The sequence below is a fragment of the Anopheles gambiae genome, chromosome 2, assembly GCF_943734735.2.
Source record: "Anopheles gambiae chromosome 2, idAnoGambNW_F1_1, whole genome shotgun sequence".
In the NCBI taxonomy this organism is placed as follows: domain Eukaryota; kingdom Metazoa; phylum Arthropoda; class Insecta; order Diptera; family Culicidae; genus Anopheles; species Anopheles gambiae.
The window spans coordinates 63,657,729-63,673,613 of NC_064601.1; the positions used below are offsets into that span (position 1 = coordinate 63,657,729).

Sequence of the window (15,885 nt, forward strand, 5' to 3'; positions counted from 1 at the left end):
CGTTATTGGCCATCGCGCCAAGCAGGATGCAGGTAGCGTCATCTTTGCCCGTTCCACTATACACCATACCGCCAGTTTGCGTGAAAATTATCCATTCCCCACGACGGCGGTGGGTGACGCGATGCAGTAGTCATGTGTGTCTGCAAAACCACACACCAATAAACAATATTTATCACGACTAGTTTAGGAGAGTTGTATTTCTTACCAAGAGGAGCAGGAGTATGAAGATGTATGAAATAAACACTTATTTACAATTTGTGGCAGCAACGATCTGACAGCCGCTCAGCTGCATGAAAAATAGTCGAGCAATCTCAGATGAAATGTTGCACCACAGCGCTCCCTGTGGGTCAAGTTCGGTACTAACCCGGGCGAGTGCCCATCTGGACTTTAACCCTATTTTGATCAGAAAATTTCGAGGACGTAGCGCGTGGTCAGGGGCGTACAAATTTATTTTAAGAAGAAGCTCGGGAGCATCAATTTCGCCTTTTATTAATTTTGCTACAAAAACTGCTTGTGCTACCTCCCTACGTCTCTCTAAGGACTGCAATCCTAGAAGAAGCCGTCTAGTTTGATAGGTTAGAGGCTGGTCCATGTTCCACCGTAAGGTTCTTATAGCTATTTTTGTGATTTTTTTCTGAATTCGCTCAATTCGTGTGGACCAGTTGTTAGTGTGCGGAGACCATGTTACAACATTAAATTCAAGTACGGACCGGACTAACGCGACAAACAGTTGTTTTAAACAGAAAGGGTCATTAAAATCAGATGTCAGACGATTAATAAAACCAAGCTGCCGATATGCTTTGTCGATGACGTACGAATGTTGTTGACGGAAGGAGAGTGATGAGTCAAGAATAGTGCCGAGGTCCTTAGTTTCTATGTTACGTGGGATTATACACGAGTCAAGATTATAGTCTCGCTTGATAGGGTCTTTTTTACGAGTAAAACTAATCACGCAACACTTATTGACACACAAGGATAGCGAGTTCGCAGAGCACCAATTGCTAAATACGTCTAGGCTGTGCTGGAGAGTCGAGCTGTCCGAATCATTTCTAATGGTCGCATAAATCTTGATATCGTCCGCATACATAAGCAAACATTGATTTGGGAGCGCAAATACAACATCATTAATAAATAGGATAAACAATACTGGGCCAATGTTACTTCCCTGTGGGACACCGGACGAACTAACGAACACGTTGGACAAGCACTTATTGATTTTAACACAGTATGATCTTTGGTTTAAATATGATTTTAACCATATGACTAGATTATTATGAAAGCTGTGATATCTTCTAATCCAACCACAAGCTTTCTCCTCCTGTACAGGGACGCACATCCAGCTTTATTCGTTGTCCGACACTGACTGACTCCCTCACACTCTCTTAGCTGTACTCTAGGATACCACATCCTCCCCTTACAAGAATGTATTTTATCCATAACTACGATTAGATATTAATATATTGAATGCAAATGACCACATTGGGCTTTTTCTTCTTACATGGTATAATCCTTAAATCTATTCGGTTGCCGAATCTCTCTCGTTCTTCTGAATCCTAATTCCGGTACCGCCGTACCACACAATCCTTCAACTGGCCGCTGTTGCTTAGTTTCAAGCTCATTTGATGAAACATCATCCACTAGGTCATCCTGACATTTAACTCCCGTTGCCTCCTCTTCCACATCTACACTACCTTTCTGACTCTCTTTCCTTTCTATATATTTTTTTAAATGTTTGACGCTTCGTTCATATTCCTTGCCATTTTCCAAATCTTTCACTGTCGCCCTCCCCGGAGCAGCAAGACTCGTTACTCTAAAAAACTTGTTTTTGTATACAGTGTCCGCTTTATCTTTCTTTTGCTGCATGACCAACACTTTGTCTCCTTCTCTGATACTCGTGTGCTTAGCATTGCGCTTAATATCCTCTTTTGCGTTACGCTCAAACTTAGCTATCTTGTCTCGATCCCGCAATTCTTCATCCATCTTTTGACTTGAATCGACTTTCAAATTGGGCAACACGCCTCTAACTGCCCTGCCAAACATTAGTTCAGCGGGGGGTATCTTAGTTATATGGTGCGGCCATGAATTATACGCCGCAACATAGTCGGCTAGCGCTTCTTTCCAATTTAACTTTCCCAATTTAGCTATTGCTGCAATCTTATTTATGCCCTGCATGCTTCTCTCCACCAGTCCATTTTCGGTTGGGTTTAATGGAGTACTATGAATTAGTTTAACTCCCCACACCCCTTTTAACCAATCTCTGAACTGCACGCTGTTAAACGGCGGACCATTGTCCGCCTTTAGTGTTTTCGGTATGTAATAGGTATTGAAAATTCTACGAATTACTTTTTTCATTGCTTCCGTATCCGTTTTTTCCATTGGTACCGCTACTAAAAATCTCGAGTAATTGTCAGTAAGCACTAATGCTTTAAAATGTAAAGCCTCAGATGAGGATGCTAAGTCCATGGAAACGTAATCCCATGCATTCTTAGGCATATCCGTCAACGTTATAGGGGGTGTATTACAAACTGTTTTAATCAGCTGGCATTCCGGGCAACTTTTAACGAAAACTTCGACTTCGCGATCCATATTAGGCCACCATAAGCCTTGCCTCAGGTAGTTTTTCATCGTAGACATCCCCGGATGGCTTTGATGCGCCAAACTTACTGCTCTTTCGCGAAGCGTCGTAGGCAGTACTAGTTTTTCTTGCTTCATCAATGAGCCTCCCATAACATACAATTCGCTCTGAAAAGGCTGGAATTTACGAATTTCTTCTGGCCATTTCTCTTTCTTATCCAGCCATTCCATTACCAACTGCAATTCCCTATCCTTTTGCTGTTCTTCGCATACTTCGTACGATGTCATCGCAACTAGCTCCTCACTGATGCTATTAACCTCCGTTTCTACCAAACACAATTCCTGAGGTTCTTTTAGATAACCAAATTGAGGATCATCTCTCTTTTCGCCCATTCTAGAGGCAGCGTCAGCAATATTTTCTTTTCCCGACACGTGTTCAAATTTATAATCAAAATGGTCCATTCGCAAGAACCAACCTTCGGCTCTGGACATTATCCGCTTTCCAATATCTTTTCGTTGTTTTCCTTTTATCATAAACATTAATGCTTCGCTATCCGATCGTAATGTAAATTTTCGACCAACTAGGTAATAAGCAAACCTTTCCATCGCCCATACAATTGCTAATGCCTCACGGTGTAGCTGTGGGTATCTGCTTTCTACCGCAGTGAGGCTTTTGGACGCGCAAGCTATGATTCTCCTTTCACCATTTGGAAATTTCTCCTGAGTTAAAACAGCTCCTAATCCCCAAGGCGATGCGTCTGTATAAAGGATCGTATTGTCCACTTCGGAAAAATGACCTCTTTTAATCAGATCATTTTCCGCTGCCAATTTTAATTCTTCAAACGCTTCCTGCTGAATTTGGTTCCACTCAAACTTAACATTTCTTGAGAGTAAGTCCCTTAGCGGTTTCGTTTTATGCGAAAATCCCCTTATGAACGGGCTGATGAAAGTAATCATACCTAAGAAACTTCGCAATTCCGATACATCCCGCGGTCTCTCGAAACTTAATATTTCAGATATTTTCTGTTTTGCGGGCAATATACCCCTCCCATCAATGGTAAACCCTAGAAAATCCACCCTTTCTTGGTTATATAATGATTTCTTTTCATTAATGGTTAAACCATTCATCATAACAACTTTTTCCACTTCCTCTACATATCCCTTTAATTCCTCCAATGTCCTAGCATAAACAAGTATATCATCCATGTATACTATAATATTTTTACATTTGGAAAACAATCTTTCCATGACGCTTTGAAATATCTCAGGAGCACAGGACAATCCAAAAGGCAACCTGGCAAATCTCATCAATCCATTTGCCGTCATAAACGTAGTCAAATGGCGGACGTCTTCATGAAGTTCCACATGAAAATATGCATCCTTTATGTCGAGTTTAGTAAAACATAACTTGCCTCCGTTGTAAGGAATTTCTGCCCATACTTTTTCGAGCGATGGCATTGGATAAGGATCTCGAACAATTGCTTTGTTTACCTCCCGATAATCTATCACCATCCGAAAATCTTTCGGACCTTTCGGTACTAACACCATTGGTGAAACAAATGTTATTTTATCTTTTACGCCATCAGCCCTTTCAATGATCTTCTTATTCTCCATCTCCGCAAGCCTCTCATTAACCGCTTTTTCAAATGCTATTGGCACATTGTATCTAATAATTTGTTTTGGAATCACCGAGCTATCTACTCTGAACTTGACCGGCTCTCCTTGAACTCTCGGAAACTCATCGGAACGATTGGTGTTACCCTTATCCACTGTACTCATATTCCAGTCTTGATTACTTTTCCTATACTTTTCTCCGTTAGGCTCAATTCCAGCCCAATATACTTCCTCTAGATTTCTTCCTAGATTATCTTTAAGGCCTATTCTAAGCAATTTCAACTGCACAGCAGTATGAAATCCGAGTAGAGACACTTCTGTCCCATTTACCACAAAAAACTTTGCTAATTGTCGTAGCTTACTGTTCTGTACACCGATAAATGCCTTGAACGAACAAATTACATCCAACGGCCGATTACTAGCATAGCCTTTCAAATTTTCCTTTGGATGGAGTACCACTTCTTGAATCACCGAACTGCACTCTTTTTTAATTTTGTCCCATCCTTCCTTAGTAAGTGTATTTACCGTTGCTCCAGAATCTACCAGAAAGTTGAAATTAATTGAGCCGATAATGCATTCCACAACTCGAGGATCACGCAAAAATGTTTTATCACCAGTTAAAAGCTAAAATTTAGAGAGGGACAAAAAAAAACGGGGAAAAAATATTAGAACAAAAAGGACAAAAAAAAAAAAACAGATGATATAACATGAGTACAGTTATATGAATTCCTTTATTATATTCCCTTTTTTATGAATTTATTTATTTCATTATATATATATATACATATATATATATATACATATACATATATACATATATACACATATATACACATATACATATATATACATATATATATATATATATATACATATATATATAAACATTTTTTTTTTTTTTTACTATGTTTTTTTTCAAACAAGCACAAAAAAAAAATCATTCTTAACCATCGACTTCTACCTGGTTTAGTCGTTCAGCCTCGCGTTTCATGTCCTTTATTCCTGTCTTCCATTTTGTAGAAAAACAAAACTCCGCAAAATGGCCGTTTTTTCCACAAGCATAGCATTTTGCCAGGAACGCCTTGCAGCGGCCCCAAGCGTGAACACGACCACATTTTGAGCAGCTTTGATGCTCTTCTCTCCCGGCCATTCGGTCACGTTGGGATCCATTTCCTCTACCATTGCTCCATTTTGTCTCATACGGCTTATATCGACGCATGGAACCTTTCACTTTGCGTATAGCGTTTACAGGTTTCCAAGATGGTGGCTGGTCCAAATCAGCGTTTTTCGACGACTCTTCTATTTCGCCCAGCTTCCCCTCCTCAGCCTCTGTTCGGATAAAATCCAAATGCTTGCCATGGCTAATAATTCGCTCCAAATTATTCCCAAACACACTGGCTATTTCGTATAATTTATCCGCTATATCCGGAATCGAACGCCTTGTCACTGCCTGCATCATTTCTTCTTCGTGCTGTACTCCAACAAACTCACACAAAGCTGCCTGTCTTTCCAAACGGAGCACCCAGTCCGCAAATGGTTCCTTGGATTTCATTTTCATTTCCCGAAACTTCAGACGTTCCTTTGATGAGTCGCATAAATCATTGAAATATTCATTTAGAGCCATAATTGTGTCCTTGTAAACATCCTGCGTTTTAGGAGCTAAGCTTCGTTGCTGCATTTCAATTATACTAAGCAGGTAGCTTCCCGCAAAAATTTTAAAGCCCGCAACTCTAGTTTCCGCATCCACTGGTGTTTTACATGCCACTATTCTCTCGAATTGGTCGCGAAAACGAATCCACTCGGCCTTACGCTTATTAGTGGAAATTGTCTCGTCGAACTGGCGCAATGGCCATGAGCCTGACAGCCACTCATTAGATCCTTTCGGTACTTCATCCACCGATTTGCCACTTTCCACAACATCACTTATTTTCCAGCCTTTGCTCATCGTTTCTGAATTCTTTTATATCCTTTTTTCAGTAATGACACTAATGAACAATTACTTTCTACCTCCACTCTTGCCAGCGATCAAACGAAGAATAACGGCTCAATATGAGAATGCACGCACACTATGGGATCAAGATCCCTGTCCCGATGTCATTTAGTTACCCACACCAATTACAATACTAGTACAACGCTCGCCCGATGTTTCTTACTTACGCTTCTTCTGGCACGCTCCACTCACACAAGCGTACCACCACGCGCCCGCGTTTTCTTTTACTTAGTCGCGCCATACAACCCAACTCATGCGAGCCAACATGCCTTCTCGCTTTTACATATGTGATTGTTTGTAGGCCGAACAAACACAGGGTGACCCGTTAACTAGGAAAAAATATGATCAATTTTCCTGTCTCGCTTAAGAGCTTTATCTTGCTTCTATGATTTCGTAGAGTCCGATGTATTATATATCAAACCTGTATTATAATTTTATTTTAAAATCAAATCATGGGCCGGACCCGACTTAGACTGTACAATATCTTTGGTCATGGGCAAAACCCGACTCATATGCCTTCCTGCCCGCAACTCGCTGATCTTGTACCACCCTGTATTGGTCATGGGCCGAACCCGACTCACACATATTATAAAACAAGATCTTTCACGTTTGCCATGGGCCGAATCCGACTCACACATTTTATAAAACAAGATCTTTCACGTTTGTCATGGGCCGAACCCGACTCACACATATTCTCGTATTCACGCATACTCAGTCAGTACTACATTGTATTGGTCATGGGCCGAACCCGACTCACACATATACTAATTTCAATAAAATACGAGCTTCTTAGCTGGCCATGGGCCGAACCCGGCACAGACTTTTTACCGTAGTTCTCGCGCAGGTCATGAGCTAAACTCGACTCAGCCGACAAATTTGATAACGTATTTCAATGTGGCCATAGGCTAAACCCGACTCACAAACAAACAAATAAAATGAACCGAAAAATTGCACCATCACACCACTCTCAATACACTTCTGATTATATCATGGCAGGATCGCCAATGTGATATCTTCTAATCCAACCACAAGCTTTCTCCTCCTGTACAGGGACGCACATCCAGCTTTATTCGTTGTCCGACACTGACTGACTCCCTCACACTCTCTTAGCTGTACTCTAGGATACCACAAAAGCCAAGCCGGCTCAGTTTCGCAAGGAGTATGTCATGGTTAATCCGATCAAATGCTGACATGAAATCAGTATAAATTGCATCAATCTGTGACTTGCCGTCCATTGCCGTAAGGCATTCAGACACGAATTGAACGAGATTGGTCGACACCGATCGTTTGGGAACAAATCCGTGCTGGCTTGGACAGATATAATTCAAGCCACCCCTGACTAACGCTTCCTGGACAAGAATTTCGAGTATTTTTGCTGATGCACATAGGGAAGTTACGCCACGATAATTAGATATAACATGTCTCGGACCTTTTTTATGAACGGGTGTCATCCACGAAGACTTCCACATAGTAGGATTTGTAGAACTGTGCAGAGAAAGCTTAAACAGATGAACCAGTGGCTCTGAAAGATAAGTTGAGCACTTCTGAAAGACTATTGCTGGGATCCCGTCCGGACCCGGGATAAATGAGGGTTTAATTTGTTTGATTGCATTTTCTACCGATTCATTTGTGATGACAATATCATTTATAGACATATCTAGAACATCCGCGGGTGTGTGCTGCAGGGCAGTTGCAATATTAATTGGTGACGAAGATTGAAGGTCGAAAACTGAACTAAATTTTTTGGCAAAGAGCTGACTGATTTCAAGTTCACTTGTGGCTTTCTCGGTGTCTAGTGACATTACTGACGGGATTTTTGCATTTTTCCTCTTACGGTTAACGAAAGAACATATTTTAGTCGGATCGTTGGATATACTTCGTTGAAGTTTGTTGATATAGATTCTATACAGATGCCTGTTGAATCTTCTATAGTTGCCACTAACAGTGTTAAACAATAGTCTGTCGGAGTGAAGATTAGACTTTATGAGACAATGTAAAGCTCTATTTTTCGCAGATTTAAGTCTTTTTAACTCTCTATTGCCCCACGGGGGACCGGAAGCTGCGCGCTCTTGTAAAGTAGGGCAGCTTTTTTGAAGGACTAGACCAACCTTAATTTGAAAGGAGTCGATTGCCGAATCGATTGATAAGGTGGGATTGCTATCATAATTAAGGAATGACCAGTCAGTATTGGCAAAAGCGTCAATCATTTTTGGGAAATCAGCTTTTCTAAAATCGAGATGTCTCAAGCTGTTCGATCCAGTGGCTTCCGTAGCAGTCTGGGTTGTTGATGGAAGTGTAATATTGACCAGCAAGCTCGGATGATATCGGTCTTCCTCAGTTAAACAATCTATGGAACGGAAAATTCTCATACCATTCTCAATTATACGCGGGCTTACGAATATAAGATCAAGTTACATTATTATTGACCTGAGATAGTCCCACAAAGCTGAGAGTATCAAGCAGTTGGGAGCAGGCTGGGGATACACGGGATCTCTGAATATTGACATGTAGAGAACCGTGAGTGTCACATAGCCAAGAAAGGCCTGGTTGATTGAAGTCTCCCAACACGAGGATCGTGTCTTGTGGATATTTTTCAGAAATTTCCATAAGTGATGCACAGTAAGCGGCAACATATTCGGTATTATTACTAAGAATCGGTGGAACGTAAACGGTACCGATTATTACGAATGAAGTGCCAACACGCATGCGGATCCAGATACTTTCGGTTGATGAGCTCGCAAAAGTGATTACTGAGGGACGATGCATGGTTTTAGCCGCAATCAGTACCCCTCCCCCTCTGGTTTTCTGGCTATTTGAGGAGTTACGGTCCATTCGGAAAACATCATATCGGTCATCGAAGAGTGCAGACGAGGCAATGTCATCCTGAGCCAGGTTTCTGTGATCGCGATGATATCAAAAGAACAGCTTGAAGATGCACTGAAGAAACTCGAGAGTTTTGTCCGTAGACCTCGGGTGTTTTGGTAATACACGGAAAGCTCAGATATGCAAGAATAATTTTGTCGAAAAATAGTGGAGGCAAACCCTGCTGGGTTGACATTAGCGCCACGTATTTGTGTGAGTGTTGGATCGGCATCATTTTGATCGTTCTGCTCATAATTTGTTACGGATTCGTGATCATTTGGGTGAATTTGGGTAAGAACATGAGCGCATTCATTCGTTGATGGAGGAGTAATATTCAGGTGAGAGCAATCACTTTTAATGAAAGGTGAGCCGGATTCCGTGTTCTTGTGTTCAAGTGCCGTCCTCGTTTGATAAATCGAGTTATCGATGCGTTCACTAAATTAACCAAACTTTACCCAACCTCCTCAACTAATGCGAAGGAAGTGTGTTCTGTCCTTTCCCAATATATGTCTTGTTAAGAATAAGCAACGTTTTGCTGTTTGGATTTGACAGTACTGGCGTACGGTAGTATATAAGCGATCGAAAATTGTGAACTAGTACAGTTGCGTCTCAGGAATAAAAGAATTAAAATCGAAGCATGGTCGTTATTCTTTTCGTTCAAAGTTCGTCGCGTTCATTTCTCTCGGTTGATGGTTTGCTTTTCGTCGTTATTTAACATGTCTTACTATAGCCGCCCTAGGCGGATTGTTAGCGATCGAGCTACTTGTTTCACCTCAACCTTGTTTGAGGACTTCTTGGAATCGCATAACATTAGCCATGTCCTCAACGCCACCGGATCCCCACAAGCCGATGGACAGGTAGAACGGGTGAACCGTGTGATGCGTCCTATCGTTAGCAAACTATCGGATGCTCCAGACCAGGCCGATTGGGTATCCAAGTTGCGGTCAGCCGAATACACTTTAAACAATACCGTCCACACATCTACGAACTTCTGCCCCTCTGTCCTACTCTTTGGTGTTGAGCAACGCGGTAAAGTTCCAGACGAGTTAGCCGTGTAAAAAAATATTCGACCGCATGTCCTCGGCGCGAAACAGTGTGTTCGAGAAATGTGCCGCAGATTCAGCATTGCATCCGATGAATTCAGGTATCATCAACGTTTTCAAGCATCATACCGCAGTCTTGGCTTTGGCTAAGACAGATTCGGGAAGAGGTCCCGCGGTCTTGAGATAAAGTGTGAAACCGTGTAAGGAAGGTGACTTAGTGGCTATACCCCAAGTAGCCTTAAGAAACTCTATTTGATTATTAACAGCATTTTAAGGCCGTTAAAAATCAAATAGAGTTTCTTAAGGGAATATGACATTTGCTTGCGTTACAGTGTAACGTTTGGAAGCGTTACACATATTTTTTTCCTTGCTGTATTGTAACGATACAGGCAGCAATCAACAAATGCAATTAATGTTTTAATTAATTAATGTTAAAATAAAACAAATATATTTCCAATTAGAAAATAACAAATAGTAATACAATTTTTCATCATAAATGTTTAGTTGTTTTACTGTTGTTTATTCTTTTTTGATTCGTGGTGAACTGTATTATCATAAAAATCACCATGCCATAAATCAGATTATGACATATTTTCAACTTTCTTTGGTAATAAAACAACTATTTTACTCAACGCATGCGATGCTATGCTAAAAAAAAAGTTAAATACGATGTTTAACCTCATATACTCGTATAGTTTATGTAGAGTATAGCGTATGTTGATATCATACTGTACATGATAAATGCTTATTGAGGTTATGTGTTGTTTCGTCAAGCTCAACACGTTTCGTGTTACAGGGTTTTTAATAATAATATTTTAGTTTTGCCATGGTGCCTGTGTATGTTTCTCAATTGTGTTAAGGATCGTTTCAAGATTTTTGAACATTCCCAATATGATTTGCATCATTTGTTTCAAAAATTGTTCGATAATTTCAATTAATTGGGGAAACAATTTAAAATAAAGTGAGTTCAAGCAATAAATCATCACAAGAATAAAAAAGGTTATCGAGCAAAACACGACTAGAAACCCTGCAATGCACTCTCCGATCGCGTGTCATGTCATAATGCGTAATACACTCGCGCGTCTTTTCATTTCATGTTAATACACTCTCAGTGAACAAGCCGTCTTAAACATTAAGTCCGAAAACCAAGAATTGTTTAATCTCTTGGTTATTTCTTTGTAATGCATGTGTTGTGAATCTTTTTTTTTCTCTGTTGTAAATCTGTGTTTATCAAAACATGTTATCAAAACGTATAAAAAAAGTGGCCAGTTGTATAGAGCTCGCGACCGGGTAGAACGAGTAAGACGCATTAATGGTGACCAATACAATCAACTACTGCATACAACTACAGGTAGACCATCTGAAGGTATCGAATATGGAATTTCTTAAAATGGTGGACTGTGATGCATTATGAATGATGATTCTTTTTCGTGACATGTTTATGGCATTAATGCAAGTATTTTTGTTTCAGATAAAGTTCATAAAGTGTCCGTGCGTGTTGCTGATCGATCTGTTTACGACAATACCCTTACATATGATAATGTGTCCGACGCTATTTGTGAAAGTACTGGAAGCATACATGACAGCAATATTTCAGAATCTAATACTTCTTCGAACAACAATGATGATATGTTCAGTGATGTAGAAAGCATGTCTGATGATGAAACAGGATTGGATAAACATTCTGATGACGATGCAATGTTGGATGAGCCTGATTTTGATAAAATGGACACGAGTGATTGTTTGAAATATTGGGCATTGAGCACCAAACAAACCCATTATTCAATGAATATGCTGTTAAAAATATTGAGGAAAAAAATGAACATGTGTCTACCAAAGGATGCTAGAACTTTCCTGAAAACAAATAGAAATGGACCAGAAATATCAAAAATTGGAGATGGTCTGTTTTGGTATCGCGGTGTTAAAGAGGGCCTCACCAAGCATTTGCGGTAAAATGCATATTGTTAAAACATTTTCCAATCATTCATCAGTTTTCTCTTTCAGTTTTGTTAAGGTGCCAAGCACTCTTTCGCTGAACATCTTTATAGATGGACTACCACTAAGTAAAAGCAGTCCAACGCAGTTCTGGCCAATATTGGCAAATATTTATGAAATGCCTCAACTATCGCCATTTACTATAGCAATTTATGGCGGAAGATCAAAGCCAAATGGTTTGGATAAATATCTGAAGCTATTACTGTCAGAATTAAATACCCTTATTGATGGAGGAACAATTATTAACCAGACAAAAATAGCAATTCGAGTGCGAGCCGTCATAGCAGATACTCCTGCTAGATCGTTTATCAAAGGTAGTGTAGCAAATTAATTTTTAACTAAACTATTGTTAAGTTACTAATTTTATCGTTTCGACAATTCAGGTGTAGCGAATTTTAATTCTGCCGATGGATGTCTCAAATGCACATGCGAAGCAGAATTTAATGAGGATGGTAGGTGCATGGTTTATAAAGGAGTTAACGCCCCTCCAAGAACTGATAGAGGTTTTAGAGGTGAAGAATATGGAAACCATCACAAATGTAGGTCACCATTCATTGATTTGAAAAAATTTGACATTGTTAAAGGCATACCAGTAGCAGATATTCTTCACTTAATACATTATGGTATGGTATGGTATGGTATGGTATGCGCCGTTTTGTTTAAGGATGGAGGGATGGAAAATTAGGATTATAAACCAAGTGGTCAGCCCAACTTGCGGAAGAAATATCTTCTTTGCTAGTCAAAATCCGACTTCCAGTAGAAATACATAGGTCATTTCAAGGAGTTGATATGGCGCGTTTTTGGAAAGCAACGGAGTATGGAAGTTTCCTCAATTACGTCAGCATTGTAATTTTGAAAAATCGAATATCTGAAATGTATTTCGAACATTTCAAACTGTTTTTTTGTGCGATTACATTGATGTCGTCAAAAGCATACATAAATAATTGGAAAATGGCAGGAGAAATGCTAAATAGATTTGTAATCGATTTCGAAGCTCTTTACGGGGAAAGATATTTAACAAGTAATATTCACAATTTGCAACATATATGCGAGGAGGTTTTGAAGTTTGGTCCGTTGTATTCCTTTTCTACATATCCGTTTGAAAATCATCTTCAGATATTAAAAGCTTTATTGAGGTCAGGTTACAATGAAATTCAACAAGTTGAAATTCAAAAGGTTATCAGAGTTAGAGGAGTTTCATATACCAACTTCGTTTGCTTCGAAAAAAGTGTCTAAGCCAAGCATATTTGTGCAGAAGAATGGAAAGGTAGTTTTAAAATTACTAAATTACATATTACGTAACGATGAATGCAACTCATGGTTTTTAACCAAAGAAAATTTTATTGCAAAATTTTCAAACGCAGCACAAGTTGGAAATTCGATTCAAGTATGCGGAAGAATGCTCAACAACAAGTCCGATTTTTTCAGATCACCATTTCCATCAAGTGTTTTAAATATTTACAAGGGATTCTCAAATGATTTATCGTTGAATGATATCCAGTTGAGTGTGAGTGACATAAAATGCAAGCTTGTTGCAGTAAATTTAGATCCACTTTCGGAAACAGTTTTTATTCCATTAATTCATTCTCTTAGCATTTCTTAACTTCAAAAACTCTCATTCTTTGAATATATCATAATTGATTCTTTAAGTTCTTTGAAAAATCACTGCCAGAAATAAACATAAGTTCGATTAAGTGTAAGAGTTGTTTAGTATGTTGCGTTAATCAGTATGAACGCAGTATGCAGTATAGAGGGAATTCAAGCAATATTAATGGTTTTTTTTAATTTTTTTCAGTCTGCCTCTTATGGTTGGTAGGTTTACGCACTCCTTGAATATTCAATCGTTGTTTTGCTTGCTTCAATTTACGTTCAAAAAATTTTGATAGCATATTTTCGCTAACCTTATGAAATTTAGTGCTTCCAATAGTCTGAAACAAATTCATCAGATTTCTCAACAGTCTAATTTCAAACTTAGTGTAACCTTTCCCTATACCTGTCCAACTACATTCTACCAATAGTGTTTTTTCGAAAATTAAATCAAGGGCTTCCAGCATCCTATTTTCCACATCCGTATCTATGATTTTAGATTTCAGCCAATCCTACACCTGTTGAAAATAATCTGTTTCTCCTAATCTTTCATCGCACTGCATTGGATCTTTCTTATTAGTTAGACGATTGAATTCAAATTCTAATATATTACTTCCATTTACTTCCACAGCTTGGGCTTTTGTGTTAAGCAGCATTTCATTTTGGCGTTCTATTATGCTCATCTTTTTCAAAATTTTTTGTTGCCCTTTTTGAAGATCTTCATATGCTTCTTTCTGGAACTTTACTAATGCTTCGAAACATGGACAATGAGAACATTTCCAATTTTTCTCAGGAACATTTTCATTTTCTAGGTGATCGTTTAAGTATTCCGCATGAAAATTAGCTGTGTCGAAATCGTAGTTTACAGTTTCCATAGCATTGTTTTCTAAAACGCGCTGTGCGAATATTTGCTCATAATTTCCAATTGTTATATGCTGTGTTGTGCCTTGTTCCATATAATCGGTTGATGATTCGTCGGACATTTCAGCTAAAATTTTCGTCCCAGTCTCGTAAGACGAAATGTTTGATCTTTTCACACAGCATTCTTGTCTTGTCCATCCACTTTCAGGAACACTGTTAGCATTTCGCACCAGTTTGGATGCCAATTTTCCGGGAATATTGGGCCATAACAAGTAATATTTTCCACTACTAGTTCCCTGCACCCATCCATCAGGCACAAGACATAATTCTCCATATCCCTTAGGGCCTAAGGTCTCCACAATGGAAAATCCCATTGTTATGATCCTTTAATAGTGAAAAATGAACAATTACTTTAAAACTAAATTATATGTCTTACTTTAAATATTACCTTACACAGGACACTAGGTTGTCAGCTGACCAAGAGCAAATTTAAGCACAATACCTGCAGAATTGCAAAATACGCAGTGCTTGTGGTATTCAGCCTCACACAATTGAAAAATAAAAAACTTGCTCCTCTGACTTATTGTTTTATTCTGTGAGAACAATACATGCAATGTACCAAATTTTCCACGAATTCTTTATACTCGAACGATTCAGTTCGAGGGCAAAAAAGGAAACTCGAGGAGGTTGTGGGTATGAGAAGCAGGCAATAAAGTAATGGAGCAGGATAGACATATATTCCATCCTTTTCGTAGTTTCGTTAAATTTGATCATTTTCGTTAAAAAAATGCCGACGCCATTTTGAATTTTAACGAAAAAATGAACGAAAATCGACGAAGAAAAGATGACGTTACGCAGTAATTTAAGCCCTGGAATTACTGCTGTATGGAAAGCTAAAAGTAATACTTTTAGGCATACTTTTAACGGTTTATTAACAGGATTGTGCTACTTGGGACGTTACTCTGATACGACCGATAGCGGTAATAAGAAGCTCCATCCTAAATTCAGGGGACCTTACGTCATCCATAAAGTGTTGCCCCATGCTAGGTACGTGGAACGCGATGTAGAAGGATGTCAACTCACACAACTACCCTTCGATGGGGTTCTAGAAGCGAATAAGTAGCGACGTTGGACCGAGTCCAGTGATTAGGAAATTGAGGGCAGTTTATTGTTCAGGATAGCCAAGCTGTAACGTCCGGACTAATCGGCCTCAGCACAATTTTTCGACCGAAAAAATTCGATAGGCGCTCACGTAAAACTGACAGTATAACTATTTCTTTCATACTCTTGCATGAAGTCGATTCCCATCGAGTTCAGTACTTAGTGTAGGCAAACCATTTTTTAAAACATTTAATAAAT

The 15,885-nt window shown here is 39.2% G+C and overlaps 1 protein-coding gene across 2 annotated transcripts; it reads left to right on the forward strand.

Moving 5' to 3' along the window:
• The first annotated feature begins 11,050 nt into the window (after window positions 1-11,050).
• LOC133392204 (uncharacterized) lies at window positions 11,051-14,949 on the forward strand. 2 transcript variants are annotated; one of them, XM_061651741.1, is made up of 4 exons: window positions 11,051-11,449; window positions 11,555-12,032; window positions 12,088-12,392; window positions 12,462-14,949. In XM_061651741.1, exons 1-4 carry the CDS (start codon window positions 11,269-11,271, stop codon window positions 12,761-12,763), a joined length of 1,266 nt encoding a protein of 421 aa, XP_061507725.1. In that variant the 5' UTR covers window positions 11,051-11,268; the 3' UTR covers window positions 12,764-14,949. The 2 variants fall into 2 exon arrangements, with proteins under 2 accessions (XP_061507725.1, XP_061507726.1); XM_061651742.1 differs by having other exon boundaries at window positions 11,051-11,434.
• The last annotated feature ends 936 nt before the right edge of the window (window positions 14,950-15,885 follow it).

What these genes read in the sequence shown, in the direction of transcription:
- LOC133392204 (XM_061651741.1), top strand. Translation starts at nt 11,269, where the DNA reads ATGTGTTGTGAATCTTTTTTTTTCTCTGTTGTAAATCTGTGTTTATCA. An exon ending in GGCCTCACCAAGCATTTGCG is followed by an intron (nt 12,033 to 12,087) that starts GTAAAATGCATA and finishes TTTCTCTTTCAG; the next exon opens with TTTTGTTAAGGTGCCAAGCA. An exon ending in TGCTAGATCGTTTATCAAAG is followed by an intron (nt 12,393 to 12,461) that starts GTAGTGTAGCAA and finishes TCGACAATTCAG; the next exon opens with GTGTAGCGAATTTTAATTCT.